The 21,692-nt window shown below is 46.6% G+C and overlaps 1 protein-coding gene across 1 annotated transcript; it reads left to right on the top strand.

Annotated features, from left to right (window-relative positions):
* Positions 1-13,580: 13,580 nt before the first annotated feature.
* On the top strand, positions 13,581-20,827 carry LOC125758267 (hemoglobin subunit alpha-D-like). Its single transcript, XM_049415293.1, has 3 exons — positions 13,581-13,770; positions 13,813-14,042; positions 20,744-20,827. The coding sequence occupies exons 1-3, from the start codon at positions 13,581-13,583 to the stop codon at positions 20,825-20,827; spliced, it is 504 nt and encodes a 167-aa protein (XP_049271250.1).
* Positions 20,828-21,692: the final 865 nt, after the last annotated feature.

The following is a 21,692-nucleotide window of genomic DNA, read 5'->3' as shown; positions in this document are numbered from 1 at the left end:
AAAAAATAGAAAACTAGCGTGGGTCGCCAGCAATACGACGAAAACGCAGCGCGGGCAACGATGCAGCATGGCCCGCGTCTCGCATAATTTTAATTTCGCCACCTGTGGCATCCCGTGCGTTTCACCCAGCGCCGTGTGCGTTTATATTCTGCCGTTAGTATCATGGAAAACGAATGAGGCATGGCGTGGCATGGCAGGTTTCAAACGCCGGTCGAGCGCTTCAGAACTTTTTTCTGCCGAATAAATTCGTAGCATTTCTCAGCGAACCTTTGGCACTTTGAGCGTTTCTATCTATCTATCTATTTATCTATCTATCTATCTATCTATCTATCTATCTATCTATCTATCTATCTATCTATCTATCTATCTAGCCGCCTACGTCATGGTGCTTTCATGATCGCCTCCTTAATTTGGTGTAGACAAAAGTTGGCATAGTAGGGTAAGAAGCTTTGACGAATATGACTGTTGGGTCATGACATGAATAACCTGAAAATCCTGTCGCGTACGTCGCCAAACCCTTTCCTCCAGACACCTGTGACAAATACCAGTTTACCACGGGCCGCGGTGTACGGGTATGTGCCACAGGTGATTGAGAGTTTATATCTACCCTGGAACGGCGAGAACAGACATCGGTAATTTAAATGCGAGAGCGCTAAGAAAAACCAACATCAGTAGCGGTGACCCCACAAATGGAAAGAATAAAAATTAGGATCCCAGCAGGAATTGAACCCAAGCATTCCGAGTGGCACTCAGGTATTCTACCACAGAGCCACGCCACGTCTATAAACTGCTTTGGAAGAACAGCCTATGCAGGCGTAATGACGGTGCAACGTCAATTGTGGTTGTGGTGCTGGCTATCCAATTTTACAAGAAAGCAATACACACTACATATGTATTCCTATGATACAGGCGTCATATCAGATTAACGTCTGTGGTTTCAGTGTTCACTCCGCTTTTATAGCAGTCTAATAAACATTACATTTGTATTCCTATGATTCAGCAAGCTCGACCCCGGAGGAATACATTAACGAAAGTTACGTATGATATTCACATGATTGCCCCATAAAGGGCACTTAGTTTCGATAATACTGACGTCTGTACTCTAACGTGAGGGCTGACGTTACGTCGCCCCATAAGTTACCCTTTAAACGCCAGTATTGTCGACGTCCCTGGTAAGCCTACGATGTGCACACAGCTACTACACTTACAAAAATGCGTCAATCCACCTTGTAACACTTGGCTCAAAGCCATAAAATACAGCATAGAAGTGCTCGCTGACTGCTTCGCATGAAACCGATTCCCACCAACGCGTGGGATCTGCCGATTTTTTTTATTTCTGGCTTTTATTTTTATATACACACATACATATCCGGGACATGACGGCGACGGCAAAAATGAGCCAAGAGTGTCCATATAATTGCTACCGCGATCAAAGCAAACGCTAAGAACATTATAGTGTGCTTACTATCATTTGTGTCATCGGTAAGGTGAAATTGCTGTAGTTAGCGGATGAACTGCAAGTAGTCTCAGCTTGATAATATTCAGGATAAATATTAGCTGAAAGGAGAAGATTACTTATTTTTATGAAAGGGATTGCACAATTACATTAAACGATGCTAATAAATAATATGAATAAGCGATAAGCCATAAGCCATAACTGCATGCGGAATGGACAAAATATTTCCGATTGCCCGGCCCTGTTATTGTTGTAGCATAGTTACGCAGCAATTGGTACGCCATTAAAATGACTATGTAGTAGACCCCACGGAAAGTTGGCGTTCTGAGAATTACGATCGAGCAACATTCTGATACCAGTTATCAGCACCATAATTTGCGCATTTCATATTCGAGAACCATATGTTCATCCCAGAAGTGAGCGCTTAGAAAGAGAAGGAATTAATGGGATTGTGGTGGACGTGAATTGCGGATTTGCTGGTGGAAGCTTTGAGTAAAATGTAGCTGCGTAAATAGCATCTGTGGCGCGTTTTTTTTAAGAGCCGAGTTCACCCTAACTAAGACAGCAAAACGCAGTTTTTTTTTTTTTTTTTTGCTACTGACAATATGGTCGGCCCTGCTCCAACAATTTTTTGCCAGGGTGCTCATGTCACCAAAATACCTCAAATCTATATTGCGCCTAAAATCTATATAGCCCACTATCGTCGGTATTTAGGAGTAAAATTTGGATTTTGCTCATTTAAAGTGTAACATTTCATTTGGGCTTGAATTAGCTCGTAAAAGATGTCTAAATCGCTAAATGAACGTCGGTGCAGAGAAGTCTGAATCAACGCACATGGTACGATATAGCAATACGTTCGTACAAAGTTAACACCGTCCTTGTACTTCCGTCGCTGCCGTCTTTTGATGCATGGGCGTAATGGCGATGACTAGTCTGTCATAACGTAGTTCAGCGCAAAAAACAGGCAACAGACGAGTAAGAGGACAAGGACACTCGTCTGTTGCCTGTTTTTTGCGCTGAACTACGTTATGACTGACCCGTTCCAACTCGCCCAACAAGCAACGTTGCTATGACTAGTCTTGTAGAGCAGGGGCGTAGCCAGAAATTTCTTTCGGGGGGGTTCAACCATACTTTATGTATGTTCGTGCGTGCGTTTGTATGTGTGCATGCCTATGTACGCAAGCAAAACTGAAAAATTTCGGGGGGGGGGGGGTTTGAACCCCCCCCCCCCCCTTGGCTACGCCCCTGTTGTAGAGCGAGTGGTCCATCCAGACAAAAGGCGCACCATTCTGGACTGTCGGCAGCGTTTTCCTGTTCATGGCATCTATTTAGGGCCTTCAAAAAATGTTTCAGCTCTTCTTAGCTCTTTTTATTCCGCGCCGTTTCGGATCCCTTCTTCTTCTTCAAAGAAGATATCGGTGCCCAATATCTTTATTTCACTTGTCTTCTATTTCAAATATACCGTCTTGGGGCAATAAAGGGACATGGTAATGTAGCGCAAAACTCGAAAAGAAACACTAAAAGGCAGCTAGAAGTAGGAAAGTGGGCCGCCTACTCGGCATACTCGAGTTTTGGCCTACAACATCATGTCCTTCAGTAAGTATACCAACTCGCCAAAGAAAATCGAATTGTGGAACGAAAGCACGTAACTAGGACGCAAATGAAACAAATTGGATGCGGCCATGCTGGTTGTTTTGGTCGCCATTGTTGACGCTGCGCTTTGTTTAATGGATCTGGCTCAGCTTGATTCAAACAGATGTAGCATTTGGCTCCTTTTTTATACCAAACAGCCTTTTTGAGTTCACATTAAACGGAGGACTTGCCGCATGTTGATTGCTTCGGCGCGCTTTACCCTCCCGTGAAATCTAGCCCAGTTTCAGTTTCTGGATTTGGCTCTTTTACAAAAAAAGAACGCCACATTTTAAAAGGATGGCGAGATGGCCTTGGTATCATGGTGTCTGCCGAGTTTTTGCCTTGAAGCGTTGTTTCATGTAGCATACAAAAAAAGATGTACAAGGTTAAGCAAACAGCGTAAACACCTCGTCAATCATGCATGGCTATTCTCTGCGCCACCAGTATGTTTGTATTTACGCTGAAATCAATTTGATTCGCAATATTATTTGATTCGTGCTAGACGATACACGCTATATGTTTGTTAGCTTTGACGAACGCCTATCTTGACACCTGTGTTCGCAGTCCATGGGCTTGGCGACCATCGAGGCCATGAAAGCGCATGACGAAAGGAGCATGAACAATATGGCAATCGCGGCCTGGGAGAAGTTTTTCGCGGTGAGTAAATACACTTTTGCGCATATCTCGGCAAGACAAACGCCACTCAGGCACACCAAAGCTCTACTCAGCTTGACTCACTCGGACTCAATTTCGCGAAACTTGGCCCTGCCTCGCTCAGTCGAACTCAGCTTCAACATAATGGTCAAGTCTAGCCCATTCATACTGACTCGGGCGTGCTCATTCAGTCTTGAACATTCTGTTTAGTGTGTCTGAATGAGTCTATTCACGAATTGATAACGCCATAGCGTTAAAGAGGCCACCATCTCGCAGAAAATGCGGTGTCGGTGTCGGCGGCGTTGTCCGTGAGCAAAACATCCCAACGGAAACCAAGAATAAACATCAGGTTTTCGAGACGCAATCTAACCCTGCGAGTTCTGCTTTGCAGTCAAGTATTCTGCCACAAAGCCACTCCAGTGCTTGAAACTGCTTCGGAAACACACCCGATACAGTAGTGATGTCGGTCAAGAAGTCTCGGTTAATAGATGTTATGATGCGTGGCAAAAGCGTATGCGCAATATGCACAGACTGTCACGCCACCGAGCGGATGTCAGTAGCACCGCCTGGACGAGGGTTAGCAGACGACAAACTGCAGCCGCCGACTTGCTCGGATGTGCTAGCCTGATTGTTAACGCGCTGGTAAGAAAGAAGCACTGCTGCCGCTTTGCATGTTTTGTGCATCAGTGAACAAACATGGCCATCCGTGGCAAGATAAATCTGAGTTTTTCTAGCGAGACGCGAAGTTTGCGTGAAAATACGTGGTGAAGAACACTAGGCAAGTGACGCTGCCAATGATGGCACACAGCGTAGACATTTCAGCTCCGTGAAGTTTACTGTAGCCACGTAGGTTAGTGGTGTGTTATTGTCTGTTCTTTTCAGTTCTTTTCTGTTGCAAATCATGCTGTTTCGCATGTGCAGAGTCCTTGGGTATTTTTGTAGTGCATGAGACCCATAACGTGGCGAGTAGCGCGTGAGCTGGCGATGTCCTCTTTTTTAAGTGAACAATAAAAGGGCTTTTGTAACAAATAGTTGATACTTTGAAATGAGATGCTTCATCTTTTGTCAGAAAAGTGCTGTTGCGTATCGTGTGAGCGACCATTCTGCAGTCATTCGGGGCTGCGTTCGCTCCACTGCTATCGTGAACTAGGACAAAGTACAGGCCTTGTAGCGAGATCAATGCTGTCCTCAGCAGCCGCGTTCTGACGGATGTTAACGTCATTGATTGATGAAATCCGTTTATATCGACGTTAATGGACCCCAGCTGTCCAACTTTGATGTGTAGTCCCGTTGTCTACGTTATCATTCATTGCCTGTCTGTTGCTTTCACACCCAGCGCAGCGCAGACCGCCTAGAAATCGCTTGTTTTTGTATATTTCTGATAGGTGGCAGCACACCGCAAGCGTTTTTCTTGTTGTTTCGGCTTCTTGACACCAGACGAAGACATTTGCCCACAATTTTGAGAGTGACATGTCCTCCGAGCCCAGGCACGTTTCCCTCATTTTAAACACGGTGACGCGGAGAAGTCGAGGGCACAAGGAGGAAATTCTTCAGATTGCTTTTAACAGTGACGTTGAAAATATATAACCATTTTGACTGACGAGAATTTTTCGCACGACATAAAACGCCGTGAAAGCACCAACAGTGGCAGCGACGATGAAGGTGATGCTGCTAACTTACGAGGAGCGAGTTGCACTTAAAGGAGTCCTGACACAAAAATTTTCGCCCCGCGTTTTTTTGCTGCAATGTGTTGCTGGGGGCCTGTTAGTCATAACACGGCACATCATTTGCTGCAGCGCGCGACAGATTAATTAATTACAAGCTCCTCATTACCGACACAGCCTCAGTTTCGGTTTGACAGAGCCCCAAAAACGACAAGCCGCCGCGTGCAACTATCACCACCTAGCGAGTGAAACGCTCGGTCACGTGAGCACACAGAACAGTGACGCATTTCCGCGCGGTCTGTCGTCGTCCGGCTCATCGTCGTCTGATGGCGACGATTTTCTTGCGGCGGGGATGGAAGGAATTTTCAACGTGGCGAATCACTTCAGGTTTGACCCGCTGGCGAGGAGCGATTCGTCGGGAAGCACGTCAAAACAAAAATGGCGGCTACGACGTCATCGTAACTTGTACCGGCTGCAACGGTTACGTAGGGGAAGTAGGGGGGTCACCTCGGGTCACCTCCGAGGGTGTCAATGCACTAGCGCCCTATAATGTTGTATCGCGCTCGCGAACTGCAAAATTCATATAAAATACCTTCCAAGCTTTATTCGCTGTCGATATTTTGCAGATTGTACACGCACGTACACGGGAATCGATCCAGCAGGGAATCTCGGCCGCGAAATTTTGTCAGTACCCCTTTAACGTCCTCTCGTGCTCTGAGGTTTTTCCTTCACTCTAAATCACTTTGAGTGCATTTAATATTGTTGAAATACAAATAAACGCATAATTTTTCTGATGTGATGCATGTAGCGCAACTTATTTTATGGAGCGCCGCATGCTGTCAGCAGGCTCGACGAGTGGAATCAAGTGTTAAAGTGACGAAATGTGCAATCGCCGCCGCTATTCGCGGCGCTGTCTTGCCAAAGAACTCCAGCTGTATCATCCGAACGGCGTGTCGTTCGACGAAATTTCGCGACCTCTAATTCTTCGACGTTGCATAAAGCATACCTGCGCATTCTTTTCGAGATTCATGTTTCGAGCTGCTGATCGCACGTGCAACATCCGAAAGAAGTGAACTGTGCGCGGCTAGAATCGGAGCACGACTGTTAGATTGCGTTATTGTGACGCAAGCACTACAGAGTGGGGTGTTGAAAGCCAAAAAGACGTGCCTCTGTTCGGTTGAAGAATTAACTCCGCTTTTCTGACGGTGCAAGTAGTCACGGCGACACATGTTTGGAAACCATCGTCACGCTAAACATGCGGTCCCGTGCAGCAACGGTGGCGTTACTCGCTAGCAGTCTAATACTACTGCCAATCCGTCAGACAGGCTCGGTTCGCACCTTGGATTGATGTTCATTTAACAAGTCAATTCTAGTTCACGCAGTTTTCTGTAGCAATACGTGTAATGTCAATACGTGTAATGTCAACTGAAACTGGACATTCAATTTATTGCTGAGCTTTGAATGCGAAATAAGTCTGAGTTTGCAGTGAAATGATGTCATCACACGACATCGTCGCTTGGTCAAAGGTGGGCCGACGCCGAAGGCACTGCAAAACCACATGAGGCGCAGAGAGCAATGCCTCTAGTCCCGGAGATAGTGCCAAACCACCTTGAGTGCAGTAAGCATTCGCAAGGGAAGGGGGAGGCGGAATCAACACAATCTACTGTGAAGAAAAAGGGGAAGAAGATCGCTTTGCCTTCGAGTCGTCTTAGGCAATTTATTTTTTTTATTCTCCACTTTTCAAATTATCTTCAAATTTTTATACAACGAATTCTTGGCCAATCCCCCAGAGCGGGTATGTGCCATGGTGTAGAAGGACAAACAAACAAACAAACAAATGCGCAAGGGACTGAGGGACCTTTTGCATTGAAAATTAAGTTACTTAAGTATGAATCATCGTAACTTGGATTGATTCAAGAGTGAATCAACTTCCAGTAATGTGAATCAAAAGCAATGAAACTAAAATGAAACTGGTAACTTACGAGTGCATCGTAGAACACCTGCTTTCCCTCGGGATCCTCTTAGCACCAGCTAAAGGGACCCGTTGACTTCTTTTACCTTACCTACCCCTGAAAGCTTCGTTTACACCAAAGCCTGCAGGCGCGTAGTTTTGAATAACTTTTTTTTTCGTTTCCTGCCACTCGGTGCTGCAGTTCTTGCTGGCCGTGACAGTGAGGGTGTTCGAGGAGTGTCCGGCGAGCGCCACCGCTCCTAGGAAGGACAGCGTGGCCACAGGGACCACAGTCTCGGTCGCCGCTTCTCACGTCACCTCGCCATCCGATGCCTGTGGGCTCCGCAAGAGCGAGAAGCCCTCTTCGATCAAATCTCCGCCGAGCAAGCACTAAGCAGGCGACACGCGGACAAAGCTGGGCTGCGTAGTACGAATGTGCGCACCCGTACTATAATCGAAAAAAGCATTGTGCGCACCGCTAAGGTGGATTTAGTACAAGGCGTGTGCACTGTCCGAGAATCAGCTTCCTCCTCACAGTTCTCAGATACTCCTGGCGCGGCGCACCTCAACGAGTACTTGTACCATCGTCGCCCACCAGCGGGAGTGCAGGGTGGGGGGAGCAAGGGAGGGGGGGGGGGCATGTTGTTTTGCGTTTTGCCACGACAAATACGGAGCGATAACGAGGCACGGGAAATAATAAATCAAGTCGATACCCTGCCTGTAAATGGCTTTAAATGGGGAAGGGCTTTCGTGACAGGCATGTCACGATATTCATGTCATGACTGGTCATCCAATCATGTCCTCGTATGCCAATTTTGGTAAACGTTAAGTTAATGAGGTTGGCGACCAGGAGACCACGCAGAATAGGCGGCCAGATAGATAGATAGATAGATAGATAGATAGATAGATAGATAGATAGATAGATAGATAGATAGATAGATAGATAGATAGATAGATAGATAGATAGATAGATAGATAGATAGATAGATAGATAGATAGATAGATAGATAGATAGATAGATAGATAGATAGATAGATAGATAGATAGATAGATAGATAGATAGATAGATAGATAGATAGATAGATATACGGTCAGTGTATCCTTAGTTCACAATGCATCACGAAGGAGAGTACTCACCCTCAATTAAATTTTACCTGATAAGAAGAGTAATCACCTTTTTATCACCTCGTTCCTCAAATTATTCGCCGAGAGCGGGGATTCTCTTAAGGTCTGTGTTAGGGTCTAAGCTCCGCCTTCTGCGGCTGTCCACCAGTGCGTGGTGGCGATCTGCGTCACAAGGTGTCGGGAAAATCACGGCCCCGGCCGCTCGCACATTTTGCTACGATAAACCACCAGTATGCATAATCTAAGAAGTTGGCAGACAGTACATAAACTGTCTGAAAAAGGCAACCAGTAAGAGTGAACACGGGAACCGTGATGATTGTCCTCCCGCGCTAAGTGGCAGCCGCCAAGGCGCGGATTGTGGCAACGAACGGATGCAGACTGCCCGGTGCTCAGTATATAAGCAAGTTAAATGGTATAAGTGCGCTGTTTCCACTCCGCTCGCCAGGTGCCTGCAAACACACGATGTCGCCGCTTGACATGATGCCATTCATTAGGTCTGCAGCCCGAAATAACACGGGTGAATGGCTGCGTTGCGCTCTAAGAAGAAACCGAGTAATTGGGGAGCATTTCTGCCACAAAACAATAATCGCCATCCGGCTTGCTCGTCTATCTTTTCTTGAAAACTCGGCTGTCGACACGTTTCTAACAAAAATGCTATGTCACTCTGATAAAGCGCTCACCGTTTGTGACCGGGAAGTCCTGGTACCGCGGTGATAACGCAAGGAAATCACGCGAGGTAGATGACGACTGTAGGTACGCGGCAGAAATACTCCCCAAATACTCGATTTCTTTCTTACAGTGTACAGGAAAGAAACCTCCAGATCAACACTGGATCGCGCAGCTCACGCCAACAAGGAGCACGGTCCTAGTGCAGGCAGGTGACAATTGGAAATCGGAGTCTGCATTACGTTATCATTTGTAGTAGTAAATGCGATTGTGTATGCTCTTTGTGTAAATGTTTTTTAACACAACCATCTGTAAACAGCTCCAACTATTACGAGCAGCATTTGTTCTGGATTAAGTTGGAAAATTCACTGGCGAGATTAGCGAGACCCACCCACTGATGCCACACCAGTAAGAATGGTCGCCTGTGTGACGTCGCTACCCATGGGACGTCGCTACCCATGTGCCATGGACTGGGGTGTTTGAAAGCTCGAAAGGCGCTGCCGCTCCGATCGGCAGTGTTGCCCACATTCGACACATTATAATAAATTAGGAATTTCATGCAGGGTGCTTAAATTTTAGTCTGCTAGTGATACAAAGGTCTTGTGCTATTGGCTGAATGCGTTTGTACAAAAGTGTAAACTTTTTAGGGCCCTTAAAAAACTTCGGAAAGACACTTCGGTTTCGATGCCACATCTTGGCGCCCGCTGTCATACTAAGGTAGGCGCGTAGTGATTACTTTATTATTCGCAAACGCACGTGATAAACCCAAACATAACGCATACGTCTTTATGCATATTGTATGTGTTAAGACACCTAGGTAGATTTGTTTCGCGTCGGTATAGACCCAATGATAACCATATTTAGGACTGTGAATGTAACGTCCTACGTCCGTAAGACGTCTTTGGAAAAGACCTGTCCTATGAGGCTGGCGCACAGTGTCACTTACAGTAAGCGCGCTGCTGTTGCAGAAGTTTCACGGCTTTCTGCCGGCAAGTAGTGGAAGCAAAAAACATGGAAAAAATTCAACTGATGTTAACACTTAGGCAAAGCGAAGTGTTCTTGAATGCTACGCGCTGCGTAAATTGGTTCATTGAAGACCACTGTATACCTCGCGAAGGGTCCGCTCAACCTACAAAGCCTAGTTAACGTCAAACAGGTTCATTCTACAGTATGGGTATGGCAGATACCCGGAGCCCATACAGGGGTATCTAGCATTGGTAATGGTCTAGGTATTGCGTTGTCTTGGAATTGGCCTACTAAAATAAGATGGCCGGATACATATTTTTAGGGATTGCGAACAGAATCCGATGGAGGCCAGGACAGTGACGACGATCCCGCCGTGGCTTGCGGCTGCCGCGGGCAGCGACCAACGGGAAGAGCAGACACGGGCCGTCCAGTGGATTTCGGCTGCCCTCGAAAAGCAGCGGCCGAGCGAAAGCGCCAGGTGCTCGCTACCACCCCAGCACAGGGACAGGCGCTGGTGCCTGAAGAAGACGGGAGTAGCGAAGTCTGCTCGCCGAGTAGATGACGTCACGCCGAGGTGATGTGTGGCCGCATCGCGAAGACCCTCCCCCTCGCTGGGCGAGGATAGTCGTCCGCCAGATAAACAAATAGTCTTTTCACTCACTCACATATACATAGCCGGGACATGACGGCGACAGCAAAAGGCAGCAATAAAACCGACCGGTTGTTTCCTACCACCGACCCTGAGTATAAGCTTTTTGGAGAATATTCGGAAGTGTTGGTAAGATGTGAATAATGCATTTAGCGCGGAAGACGGGGACAAAGAACATGCACAATACATACGAGCGCTGAACAACAGCGATCGCGTGGTGATGATGGTGATGATGATGTCCGTCAGATATGTCTGGCACGTTTCGTGCCGCTTCTTTGTCCTCTTCTGGTGCTCTATAAGCCACATAGGCATTTTTCACCTGTAAGACGGTATTGCAGTCTCTAATTTATCACCTCAGCATAGGCTGCACCGGGCGCTAAAGGGATACCAGGATATTGATGCGACATTCCATGACATCTGGCGATAGTTACTGATGTAAGCAAAATATGACGGACAGTGTGGCAAAGACGAGCGATGGCTCACTAACTGCATTCAAACGAGCGCCGCTGAATTGTTACACTTGTAATATCATTCCAAACTGAATTCGTCCAATTTGTTTGCAAGAGCAACCCAGGCTCTCGGTAATTCACTAAGAGATAACTAACGGAAACTCTAAGTACGTCGTCATATTTAGTTACTAGTGCAGCCACCACCACCACTTAAGTACGTCATCATCATTAAAGGGGCCTTGCAACACTTTTTCCAGTAATTATCGAATGACATCACTAAAGGAGTTTATTGCGTTACGAATCGACCGCCGGAAAAATTTCTAGAATCTGTCAAGTACGAGCGGAGTTACAAAGATTCGTCGTGCGCTGTAATTGCTTTCTCTCTTCCCTCGTCCCGACGAATGCCTTGGAAGTGGAAGCTAAGCAGGGAGGGATGACACGGGGAAAAGAAGTTACGTCACGCGCACGTCATGATGATGATGATGATGTGCCTCTACACATGGCTCATAACCACACTGGGGGATTTGCCAAGAATTGTAGATATGAAGATTTAAAGTTATAACTACTGAGTTAACACAAAAGACAAGCAAACATAAAAAAGAACTAGTGCAATAATTATTTCTACATTCAGCCCAGACTTCTCATCCTAACTAGAAATTAGAATAATGAAATTAATGTGGCACCGAACGTCTTCTTTTTTGTTGATTTTTTTTCTTATTGATTCATTGCTATTATCGGAACAGGTTTGCAATTAAGAACTTAAAAACACATTCGTTCTGTTTCATGAAGGAAAGCATTTACAGCATCAAAAACATTCCTGTGGCTGACGCCCAAATCCGAAGCACCGAAGGTGAGAATGACCTTGAACACTTCTTTTTTAAATGCGAATGCATTTCTTAGTCGGGCTATGTGAGGCATCCGGCGTTGTCCGCGCGCCTCTCCGCTCTCACTCCCTCTCCCATAGCAACAGCTGCGGGCGCGCGCGCTTATCCTCGCCCCTAGCAACCGGAGCAGGTGGTGCGGGCGGAGTATGGGAGAGTGAGTGGAGAGGAGGAGCGCGCTCTGGCGTGTGAGGGCGCTCGCATCCGAGCTCCCGCGTGTGTGGAGAGTGTGTAGGAGAGGGCAGGTGCAGTGCTTCGCCGCTCCTTCTCTCGCCGTTATCTCTCTCTCCTCCCTGCGCCACCGCCTCAATGCAGTGCGTTTAAAACGCGTTTGTGCTGCCCTGGCACAGCCTGAAAACAGCGCGTTCTAAACGCGTTTGTGCTGCCTTGAAGGCGGTGGCAACATCCCTGAGGTGATTACGAACGCACGTAGGAAGCGTTCGCTGAAAGTGGCGCCCAAAAGGGAGACACTTGAGCGCGTCGATTTGTCCAGCTTTACGCCATTAAAATTACTACGCCGTGTACTCTCGGCGCAAGAAATGCATTCGCATTTCCTCACGATTCCCTTCGGGGAGGTGGGGGTATTTTTTTTTTTCGAACGGTTGGCTTACTGTCAGTGGGATCGTGAGCGCGCGTGCTGGCACGTGTCGGCCTCCAGCGGCGGCCGCATTAACTATGCAGCCTACGATGCTATCTCACATTCTCTTTCGCACTGTGCTCTCTGTTGGCGGGGCTAGGCGGGGCGGGGCGGTGCCGCCGTCTGTGAGCGCTGAAGAGAAGTAATGTGGCATGACACTTACTAGCGCCGATAGAGAACGATTGGGCAAGAGGCCCTGGTCGCTTGCGCAAGGATCAGGGCCCAAGGCAATGGGGCCCCGGATTAGGGACTCCATTCATTCATCAATATATATAATAAAAGCTCTACAACCAACAGATCAAATTAGCCGATGGTCATGAATTTGGGTGCATGGCGCGGTCATTTGGGTATATGGCATCATTTGTAGAAAGAAGAGGGAACGATTTCTAGCTGACTCAGAAATAATGGCAAATTCCAGGCGGCATGCTGCGCTATAATGTTTGCCTTGTATGTTCTCAGGAGCCTCGATTACCGATCGGCTGCATTTTCTGACCATGCTGAAAAAGTGTTGCAGGGCCACTTTAAGTACCGCCGCTATCACAACTGTAGCACCAAAACCACCATCATTTTCGGCGTAATAACCTACTTAAGCGGCGAGCAGTTGAATAGTCAGTACTGCCCGTCTATTGGCCAATCCTCCATTGTGGGTGAGTCCCATTTTATAGGACCATTATTATCATCATCAGTTCTTGTTCTGGGCATCGCGCATGAGGAGCCTGCCCGAATGATCTGTCTGCAGCTGACCGCCCACTGTTCAGTTGCGCTGGTCAGCGTATAGACGTAACAGCTAGCGAATCGGTTACGCTGATAAAGACGACTTTTTCATCGTCGCTGACACGAAGAAGAACCGATGGGCAATGCACCGCGCAAGCTAGGCGAGGTTCCGGACGAGCACACGGGCCTCACCGAGGCCGAGATGGTGCTGGTCCAGGAGTCGTGGCGCAGCTTCTGCGACCACTACCGCGACTACGGCGTCCTCATCTTCCTCTCCATGTTTGCCAAGCACCCCGAGTACCTGCCCATGTTCCTCAACTTCCGCGGCAAGACCGTGGCCTAGCTCAAGGACGACCCATTGTTCCGAGCCCACGGGTGCTCTATCGGCTACCACGTGACCTCCATGGTCGAGAGCCTCGGCGATCCACCCTCCCTGGAGGTGCTGGTGCGCCGCAACGCGACCGAACACCTTCGCCGCAAGGGTGTCAAGCCGCACCACTTCGAAGTGTTGGGCGGCTGCCTGGTGGCCGTCCTCCAGTCGACAGAGGAGAAACTGATGACGCCGGCAGCCGTCGAAGGTTGGCAAAAGTTCCTAAAGGTGGGTTTGCGCGTGTCACAAGTTTCTGCTTCACCGTGACCCGCATGGAACTGAACCTGTTTTATTAAATTAATAATTGTAGTGGTTTTACGTCCCAAAACCACGTTATGATTGAGAGACGCCGTAGGGGAGGGCTCCCGAAGTTTTCGACCACCTGGACTTCCTTAACGTGCACCTAAATCTTAGTACACGGGCCTCTAGCATTTCGCCTCGATCGAAATGTTGTCGCCGCAGCCGAGCTTCAATACGGCGACCTTCGGGTCAACACTCAAGCGCCATAACCACTAGACTACCACGGCGGGCCCACACCTGTTGGTTATAGCGAAAAATGGTTGCTAACTCTACTAACCCAATAGCTAATTACGAACTCTTGTAATAACTTTTCCACTTATATAGTACGTGTTTATTATGTTGGATTCAAAGCGACATTTCTGGGAAATGCGAAAAAAATCTAACGTGTTGAAGCGAAGCCCAAAGACCTACAATTCGCTGGTGAATTACAAGCTTGGTATGGGTAAATTAGCGTACGCCTGGAAGTATGCTGTGAGTGAACAAGTTTTGGTAAATTGAAGAGATGACGCCCACAATGACTAGTTAGACCGAAGCACCTCAGGAACGGTGCATCATCTCCTTGAATGCAGAGTGCATTGTGAATATGACTGATAAACCAGCACGTAGATTTCTCACATTCGACGTGCATTCGGCTGTAACCACTGTATTGTGACTGTCGGACAAATTTACGCATAGCGATGTAAGTGTCCCACTACGTTCAAGGTACAGGCGCTACAAGGGCGGTGGTGTCGCAGTTAAAGCTTAAAATAATATGTGTATTAGTTCGCTGGATAAGATTACAAACCATCTGGGAGGTTATTTGCAAAGTTAACAACGCGAGGGCTTTTATTCCTGCTTTGAGCTGCTTATTAGCCAGTTGACACGAGTGGTTGCTCGTACGAGGAAATATGCGATTACCTGCTCTTTAATCGAAAGCGCAATACATTTACAACCACTAATTTAATTTTCTCCGGTACAGAGTGGAAGCGGCGCACTCTGAAAGTCACAAATTCTGTAATGCTGTACTGCACAGTTTTGAGAAATAAACATTGATGAAATTGTTCGTGAACTAGTCGCAGTACAGTCTTGGAGCTCTTTATTTATTAGCCAAAATTTTTCATATGGTACCCCTACCACTGGACCTGGCATTTGAGCACATAATTTACTGTCTTTGTGGGCTGCTTGGTATGCTTCTGCTGCTAAACATGCCTTTTTTAATTACAATGCGACACTGAATGCACTGATGATGAAATATGATTTGATTATATAGAAACGAGATAAGTATACCAGCAGATTTATTAGTCTGTTATGCCGTCATACCTACAATTTTGTTTGTCTGGGAAACCACAACGCAACCTAACTTCCAATCCCTATTTTTTTTTTACAAAAAGGCCATCAGAACCATTGGTAATAATAATAATCAGGGAAGCATAAGAACACTGGGACGAACTGGGTGTACGAAACATACATCACTGAAAGATCCTACGGTTGGCTCTCAGGGCACGTCGTTTACTTCCCCGGCCACGGCGGCTGCATTTCAATGGAGGTGTAGTGCCAGAGGCCCGTGTACTTTGACTTGGTGCACGCTGATGAACCCCAGGGGGTTAAAATTCCCGGAGCCATCTACTATGGAATCCCTCATTATGATAGCGTTGTTTTGAGACGTAAAACCCCCAACAGTTAATTATTATTATAGTCACTTACTTAAAAATGGCCCTGCATTTTCACTCACATTACAAGACCCTCAAAAATTTCTACCTTACACACTTCGACATGTTAATTAGCGGAATAACAAGATCGGACAAATTATGGTCCACAACCTCTGCGCTACCAGATTACGAAACTCTTGAAAATGAACGAATGAATAGAAGAAAGAACAAACCGGAAATCCGGTAAATAAAAAGCGGGCAAAAAGCCAACTGCTTATTTGGTAGTTTTTATCACACTAACCGCAGTATTACTCAGGAAAACGTCTCCATAGTGTAAGCTCCCGCGTGTCTTATTGTTTGTGCATAATGATGCGCGTGTGATTGCAATTGCACTGATTGCAATTCAACACATTCCTTCAATGTGTTATTTTATCCACAAGGGTTCTTAGGTGGGGTAGTTAGTTCATGAACATTACGGCAGAACAGCGCAAAAACGAAACGGTGAACACACAGGACGTTCCAGTTTCCTCGTGTTCCACAGAGTTGATATTCAGCGCTGTGTCCTAAACGTTCACTCTCGCGTTTTTGAGCTGTTCTGCCATATTATTTTATCCTTATATAAGCATTCAATATTGCACGTGCACTTTTACCTTTCTGCGTGTTTCCTTCTGTATATTTTCTATCTACATCATCATTTCCGTTTATGCTAGCAGCGATTGTGTGCAAACTGTTGTTCCAGGGGGGATAGGATCCTGTCAGGCGTTGATGGTTTTTGTCCTCTCTTTCCTAAGTGTAACTTTGTACACTTGAACAAAAGAAGATGGTAGCGTTTTATTACAAACGCGTAAACTGGCTATGACACCCAATTTTCGGTCACAATCTGTCTTACGTGGGTTAATCCTTGTGCGTTTACAATGTAGCTGGCGAAATTTTAGCGAATTTGGTCGGGCACTTAATTTAGAATTGAAACTGAACGATTTACAGCAGCTGAAACTGGTAGAAGACGACAGCCCAGCGCAATGCAGCACATGACGTCACTCACGCCATTGCAAACTCGCGGTCGCCGGCGGGGGGCGCGGTTCATAGCCGGCGAGTTCTAGGGCTAATTTTGCACCGAAATATTACTTTGCAGTTCCTTTTTCACATATGTACAGGCACAATAGACCCCCCTCTACTTCTATTTTTCACTGAAAAGCGCAAATTGTTGGGTGACCGTGTCATGGCCACTTTAACGAAATTACAAATCTCTGTAACGAGCACTTGGTTTCCACAAGAAGTCTACTGAAAAAGATTGTCATAACTCAGCATGCTTTTTAAAATCTTCTTGATCGTAACACTCCGATTAACGGTCAAAATACTGGCACCAAGCGAGAAATAAACAGATTTGGTAGGCAGTGGAACGCACAAATGCAAATTTTTCGCGAGTTTAGGCATTCTCTATCTGCTAAGGCTAATCTGATCAAAGCACTGTGTATTCAAATACCACGCTTCCAGAGTGCATTAATAACAATCCACAAATGTTATGGTGTGTCCTTTTGGATCGTAATAATCGCATCAAAGATATTACGCTTAACGGTAAACTAGGAAAAAAAGAGAAAATATTTCACAGTGATTTAATGCATTCTTCCGGATCGTAGTGCCGCGCGCGCTTCTTTTTTGTTATCTTTATGTAACTAGTCCGTTGCACGCGTAGCCGCTGCCTTGCGCAAGCCGTGTCCTAATGTCTGCGAACCTTCCAGATTATCTTAGAATCTTCTTATGGGACTGAGCGCGAACGCGAACAGTTGAGGTTATTCTCTAACTAACGCGGCCGCCAGCGATAAGGCTCGAATGTTCGATGCCGCATGCATAAATGCCGACGCGCCTTACTGCAGATCAGATTATCGACGGCCGACGCTCTGTTCGCCGCTATCAGTATACAGCGTGCATTGCTTGCTTGCAGTTTGACTTTCCCTTTCCCGGCTACAAGTTAGGCCAAATAAGGAGTTACGTATTTCCGAGTACTGCTGGAGCCTTCTTCAACGTCACGACACCGTGACAATAATGTAATAAGACCACACACACTGCAACGACCCTTAAACAAGCGTTAGTAAGAATTATGTCCATTATCTAGTTGGAAGTTGTTCTACCAAACGCAGTGTAGTTTGAACATTAGGGGAAAAAAAGTTCTGGCCCAGATTGTCTTTGAAGCTCCTTCCTGAAGTGGTATGCCCATCAAATAGTGGAATCCATAACAATCTTGCATGCCTTAATATCGTCTTTAGACATACCCAAATTGTTGGGCGAGTTGGAACGTCAGTCATAATAGTATTTAGCGCAAACACTAGACAACAGACAAAATAGAGGACGTCTACGTCCTCTCCTTTGTCTGTTGTCTAGTATTCGCACCAAATACCATTATGACTGGCCAGAACAGAGCCTATCCACAAGAAATTTGACGAATGTAGTGTAGCAAACTACCGGCCAATGTCTATAACACGTGCAAGTTGGAAGTGGCTATAGCGCTTAGTACCTGGTGAAATGATATATTTTTAACATGGAAGGAAATTCTGTGTTTGTACCGGCATGATATTAGGGGAGGAAGGTCAGCTGTTGTTACACAACTTAAGAAAACTAATGAAACAGACAGACAATTAAACCACGGAAAGCATAGGAAAGATTATTTGTGGTTTGTTAACTGTAGATTCTCGTTGAATTGAAAGGAATTAAAGTGGTCGAAAAATCACGCTTTTCCGTAGGTGGGATCCGAACCCACGACCTTCGAATTACGCGTCCGATGCTCTACCATTTGAGCTACAACGGGTTGTGGGTTCGGATCCCACTGACGAAAAGGCTGATTTTTCGTTCACTTTAATTCTTTTCAATTCAAGTGAGTATGATTGCACCACAGTTAAGAAACGGCGAATATCCTCTATAATGTCCTTGGCTTAAATGTGTGTTGGTTTCATTAGTTGTGTATAATACAGAAAACTAGCCCCTCGGACAATTCCCTTTGTTTCGTACAACTCATGACAGCTGTGCACGACAGCTGTACATGATTGGCAGCAACGCTCAATAAGTCTTGCGATTTTGTTGGGCTTCATTGTAGTTTGTAAAGCATACAAGAATACGCTTTACAAACTAGGTTTTATTGGGCTTACGTAATTTGATGCAACTTATTTCTATGGTTGCATATCTGCGAAATTGATCACGATTTGTTGACATCAATGGTACTTCGTCATCTACAGCGGCAGTTTTATCTGGCGTTTTAAAAGGGAGCGTGCTAAGAACATTGTTTTTTTTTTTTTTTGCTGTATAAATTATGTAACCGAAAAACTTTCCGAATTCGTACACATAAGACTGTTTTCAGACAACTCAGTTATCTTTGGAGGAATGAATTCAACAATCGACCATGAAATCCTTATTTAGGAATCGAAAGTTACAATAAGTGTCCCAAAAAGTGTGCTTCTACGACTATCGAGCGCGCGTCAACCAAGTATGCTTGCATGTTAACACGGAGCTGTTTATGCCGAGCGTTCGCCCGTCCATCGTGAACAGAAAACTCAGCGCACCGATAACGCCACAGCGCATTGTTTAGCAACCGGTGGCGCAGCTTCGCGCCTGCTTCGCGAGCCCAGACACGGCTCCGCAAGCTCCTGCCAGCTGCGCGCGGCTGCGCATACGCCGTGACGTCACCGTGGCACCCTTGCGCTTGGCTTCGCCCACCCGCCTCGACACTGCGCGCAACCGCTCTGTTCCGCCAGTCGTGACGCGACGATTAGCCAAGCTTTCCGGGCCGCCTTTGACGGGATCGGGGAAGACGAGCTTACGTTGGCCTTGTTCAACGTTAGGTCGCTACAGAGACACGCCGCGGACGTCAACCACGACGAAATGCTCCAGAGGGCCACGTTGATATGCTTTGCCGAGACGTGGAACAGCCGCATGCACATCGACTATTGAAAACTTTGGCATAAGCTCGAAATGCGAGGACCAGCTAAGTGTCGATCAGCTCCGCTGCGTCTTCATCCTTGCGCTACTAGTACAAGCTACGCCCTCCTTTTTGTGTCTAAATGGCTCAGTGATTACTGTTGCTGCGCAATATGCGTATTTGGGTGTTCCAATACCTATAATGAATTAACGTGGACTATGCATATATAATAAATGGGCTCACCGGTATTAGTTAACTGTATTTGCATCGATGCAAAATTAAGACGCACCTTGTAATATCAAGTTTCTGGCATGGTGAATATATTAGGTTCCTAATGCCAAACCTTCACCTAATGCCAAACCACATTAGGTGAAGAAAGCTTTCGGAGGGTGGCGGCGCAGGGAAAATACACCGACTAAGAAAAAAAAAGATATTTTTCGCCTTCCAGTCGTCTCAGGTGTGTGCATAAGGAACCCTGTGAGTTTTGTTTTATGAATGTATACAGGCACTACAAGGTCATATCCATGCCGATTGCAGAAACTCAAATTATGCCCCTTCGGACCCGCCTCAAAATGCACTGCTGCACGACATTCTGTTCAAGAACGTGAATATAAGGCTACCGATTTTCTATGGCAATCAACGTCGTCAAAAACAGGTCACACTCGAAGCCATGTATTAAAAGCCAGTTTTTGTTTGAAAAGTTGTTTTTCGAAATGTTTCTTTTTTTGATCCCAGTATGAGATTAGAATAGAGCTTCAATAGCTGATCTTTCACGCTGACAATATTTAGCATGGTCTCGAACAATATCTGTCATCAAATGTTTCATATGACTCCCACAATTGCCTTGTATACCCAGTGGTGAGTGCTCCCAGTTCAATTCTAAAAGTCTACTGAAAACTGTCCAGTGCGGTCAGTAGCGTTTGCGATATCTACTTGTATTTCTTCGTGTACGTATTACCGCACACATCAATGTATGCACTTTCGTGCCTGTGACGTGTCGAATGTCCTTGATGAACGATGACAAGCGTGTTGAAGAGCTGCTATACATGTCAACCACGCTTCCTTCATATCCCTGTCCATCTCTTTTTCTTTAGTGCATGTTGGCCCTAATCAAGGACGTGTTCGACAAGGCAGCCGCGCGCGCCGAACGCGGAGCCCCACGGGGAACTCGGCGATGATGTCGAGCTACCGCACGGCCGACATCACCAGCGGCAGCCACAGGAGGACGAGCGGCTCGGCGTCGAACGCCAGAAAGACGCCGACGCACGACAAGACCGGCGCTGACCGCAATATCAGCGTCTCCAAGAAGGACGGCGGCTCCGAGCCGCACAAGCCGGAGCACGAGTCGCCGATGATGACGCTGCCAGTGGAGGTGGCGGGCGAGCACCCCCACGACAAGCCGTCGCCCGAAAAGAGCGCGCATGACGAGACGAGTGGCAAAGACGGCAAGGAGAAGGCCGAAAAGGATCCGAAGGACAAGGATCACTGAGGTCACTCGGGCGTCGCTCACTCGCTTCTAGCGAGGCAAGAAGGCCGAAGATCGAGCAAGGATAGAGGAGCCTGCGAAGAACTAGTGCCAGCAGGACTCAGAGTTGCCGCGAAACGAACGTTTACGTTTTTTTTTTTTTTTTTTTGTACTTATTAATCATAGACGAGCGGGATGAGTTGAAGTCCCCGCATGTCTACGTACTGTTGCGAATACGGAAGCCGCTCGCATGTCCTACGAGCGGTAAAGCGCTGCTAATGTTACTGAATATGGTTTGCGTAATCAGCGAAAACTATTTATCAGCATGTACTGAAACGTGCTGGTGCTTTTAGAAGGAACTGGCTCTCGGAGGAACTCCAAAAGGAGCATTAGGAAGTTTCAATAAATGCTGGGACGTGAAGTGAGAGTATTTTTAATCAGCAAAACGATATTAGAGTATGTTCGCACTAAGCGGGCGTATGCAATAGTGCAGTCTAGACGATACGATATCTGGGTGGTCCGGACAGTGTAACATATAAATGGGCAGTCCGTGAATATCAGTTAGTTTCGTGGTACGG

The sequence above is a fragment of the Rhipicephalus sanguineus genome, chromosome 4 (assembly GCF_013339695.2).
Source record: "Rhipicephalus sanguineus isolate Rsan-2018 chromosome 4, BIME_Rsan_1.4, whole genome shotgun sequence".
Taxonomy (NCBI): Eukaryota; Metazoa; Arthropoda; class Arachnida; order Ixodida; family Ixodidae; genus Rhipicephalus; species Rhipicephalus sanguineus.
The sequence above is the reverse complement of the archived record's forward strand: the minus strand, read 5'-3'. Positions and strand labels throughout refer to the sequence as shown.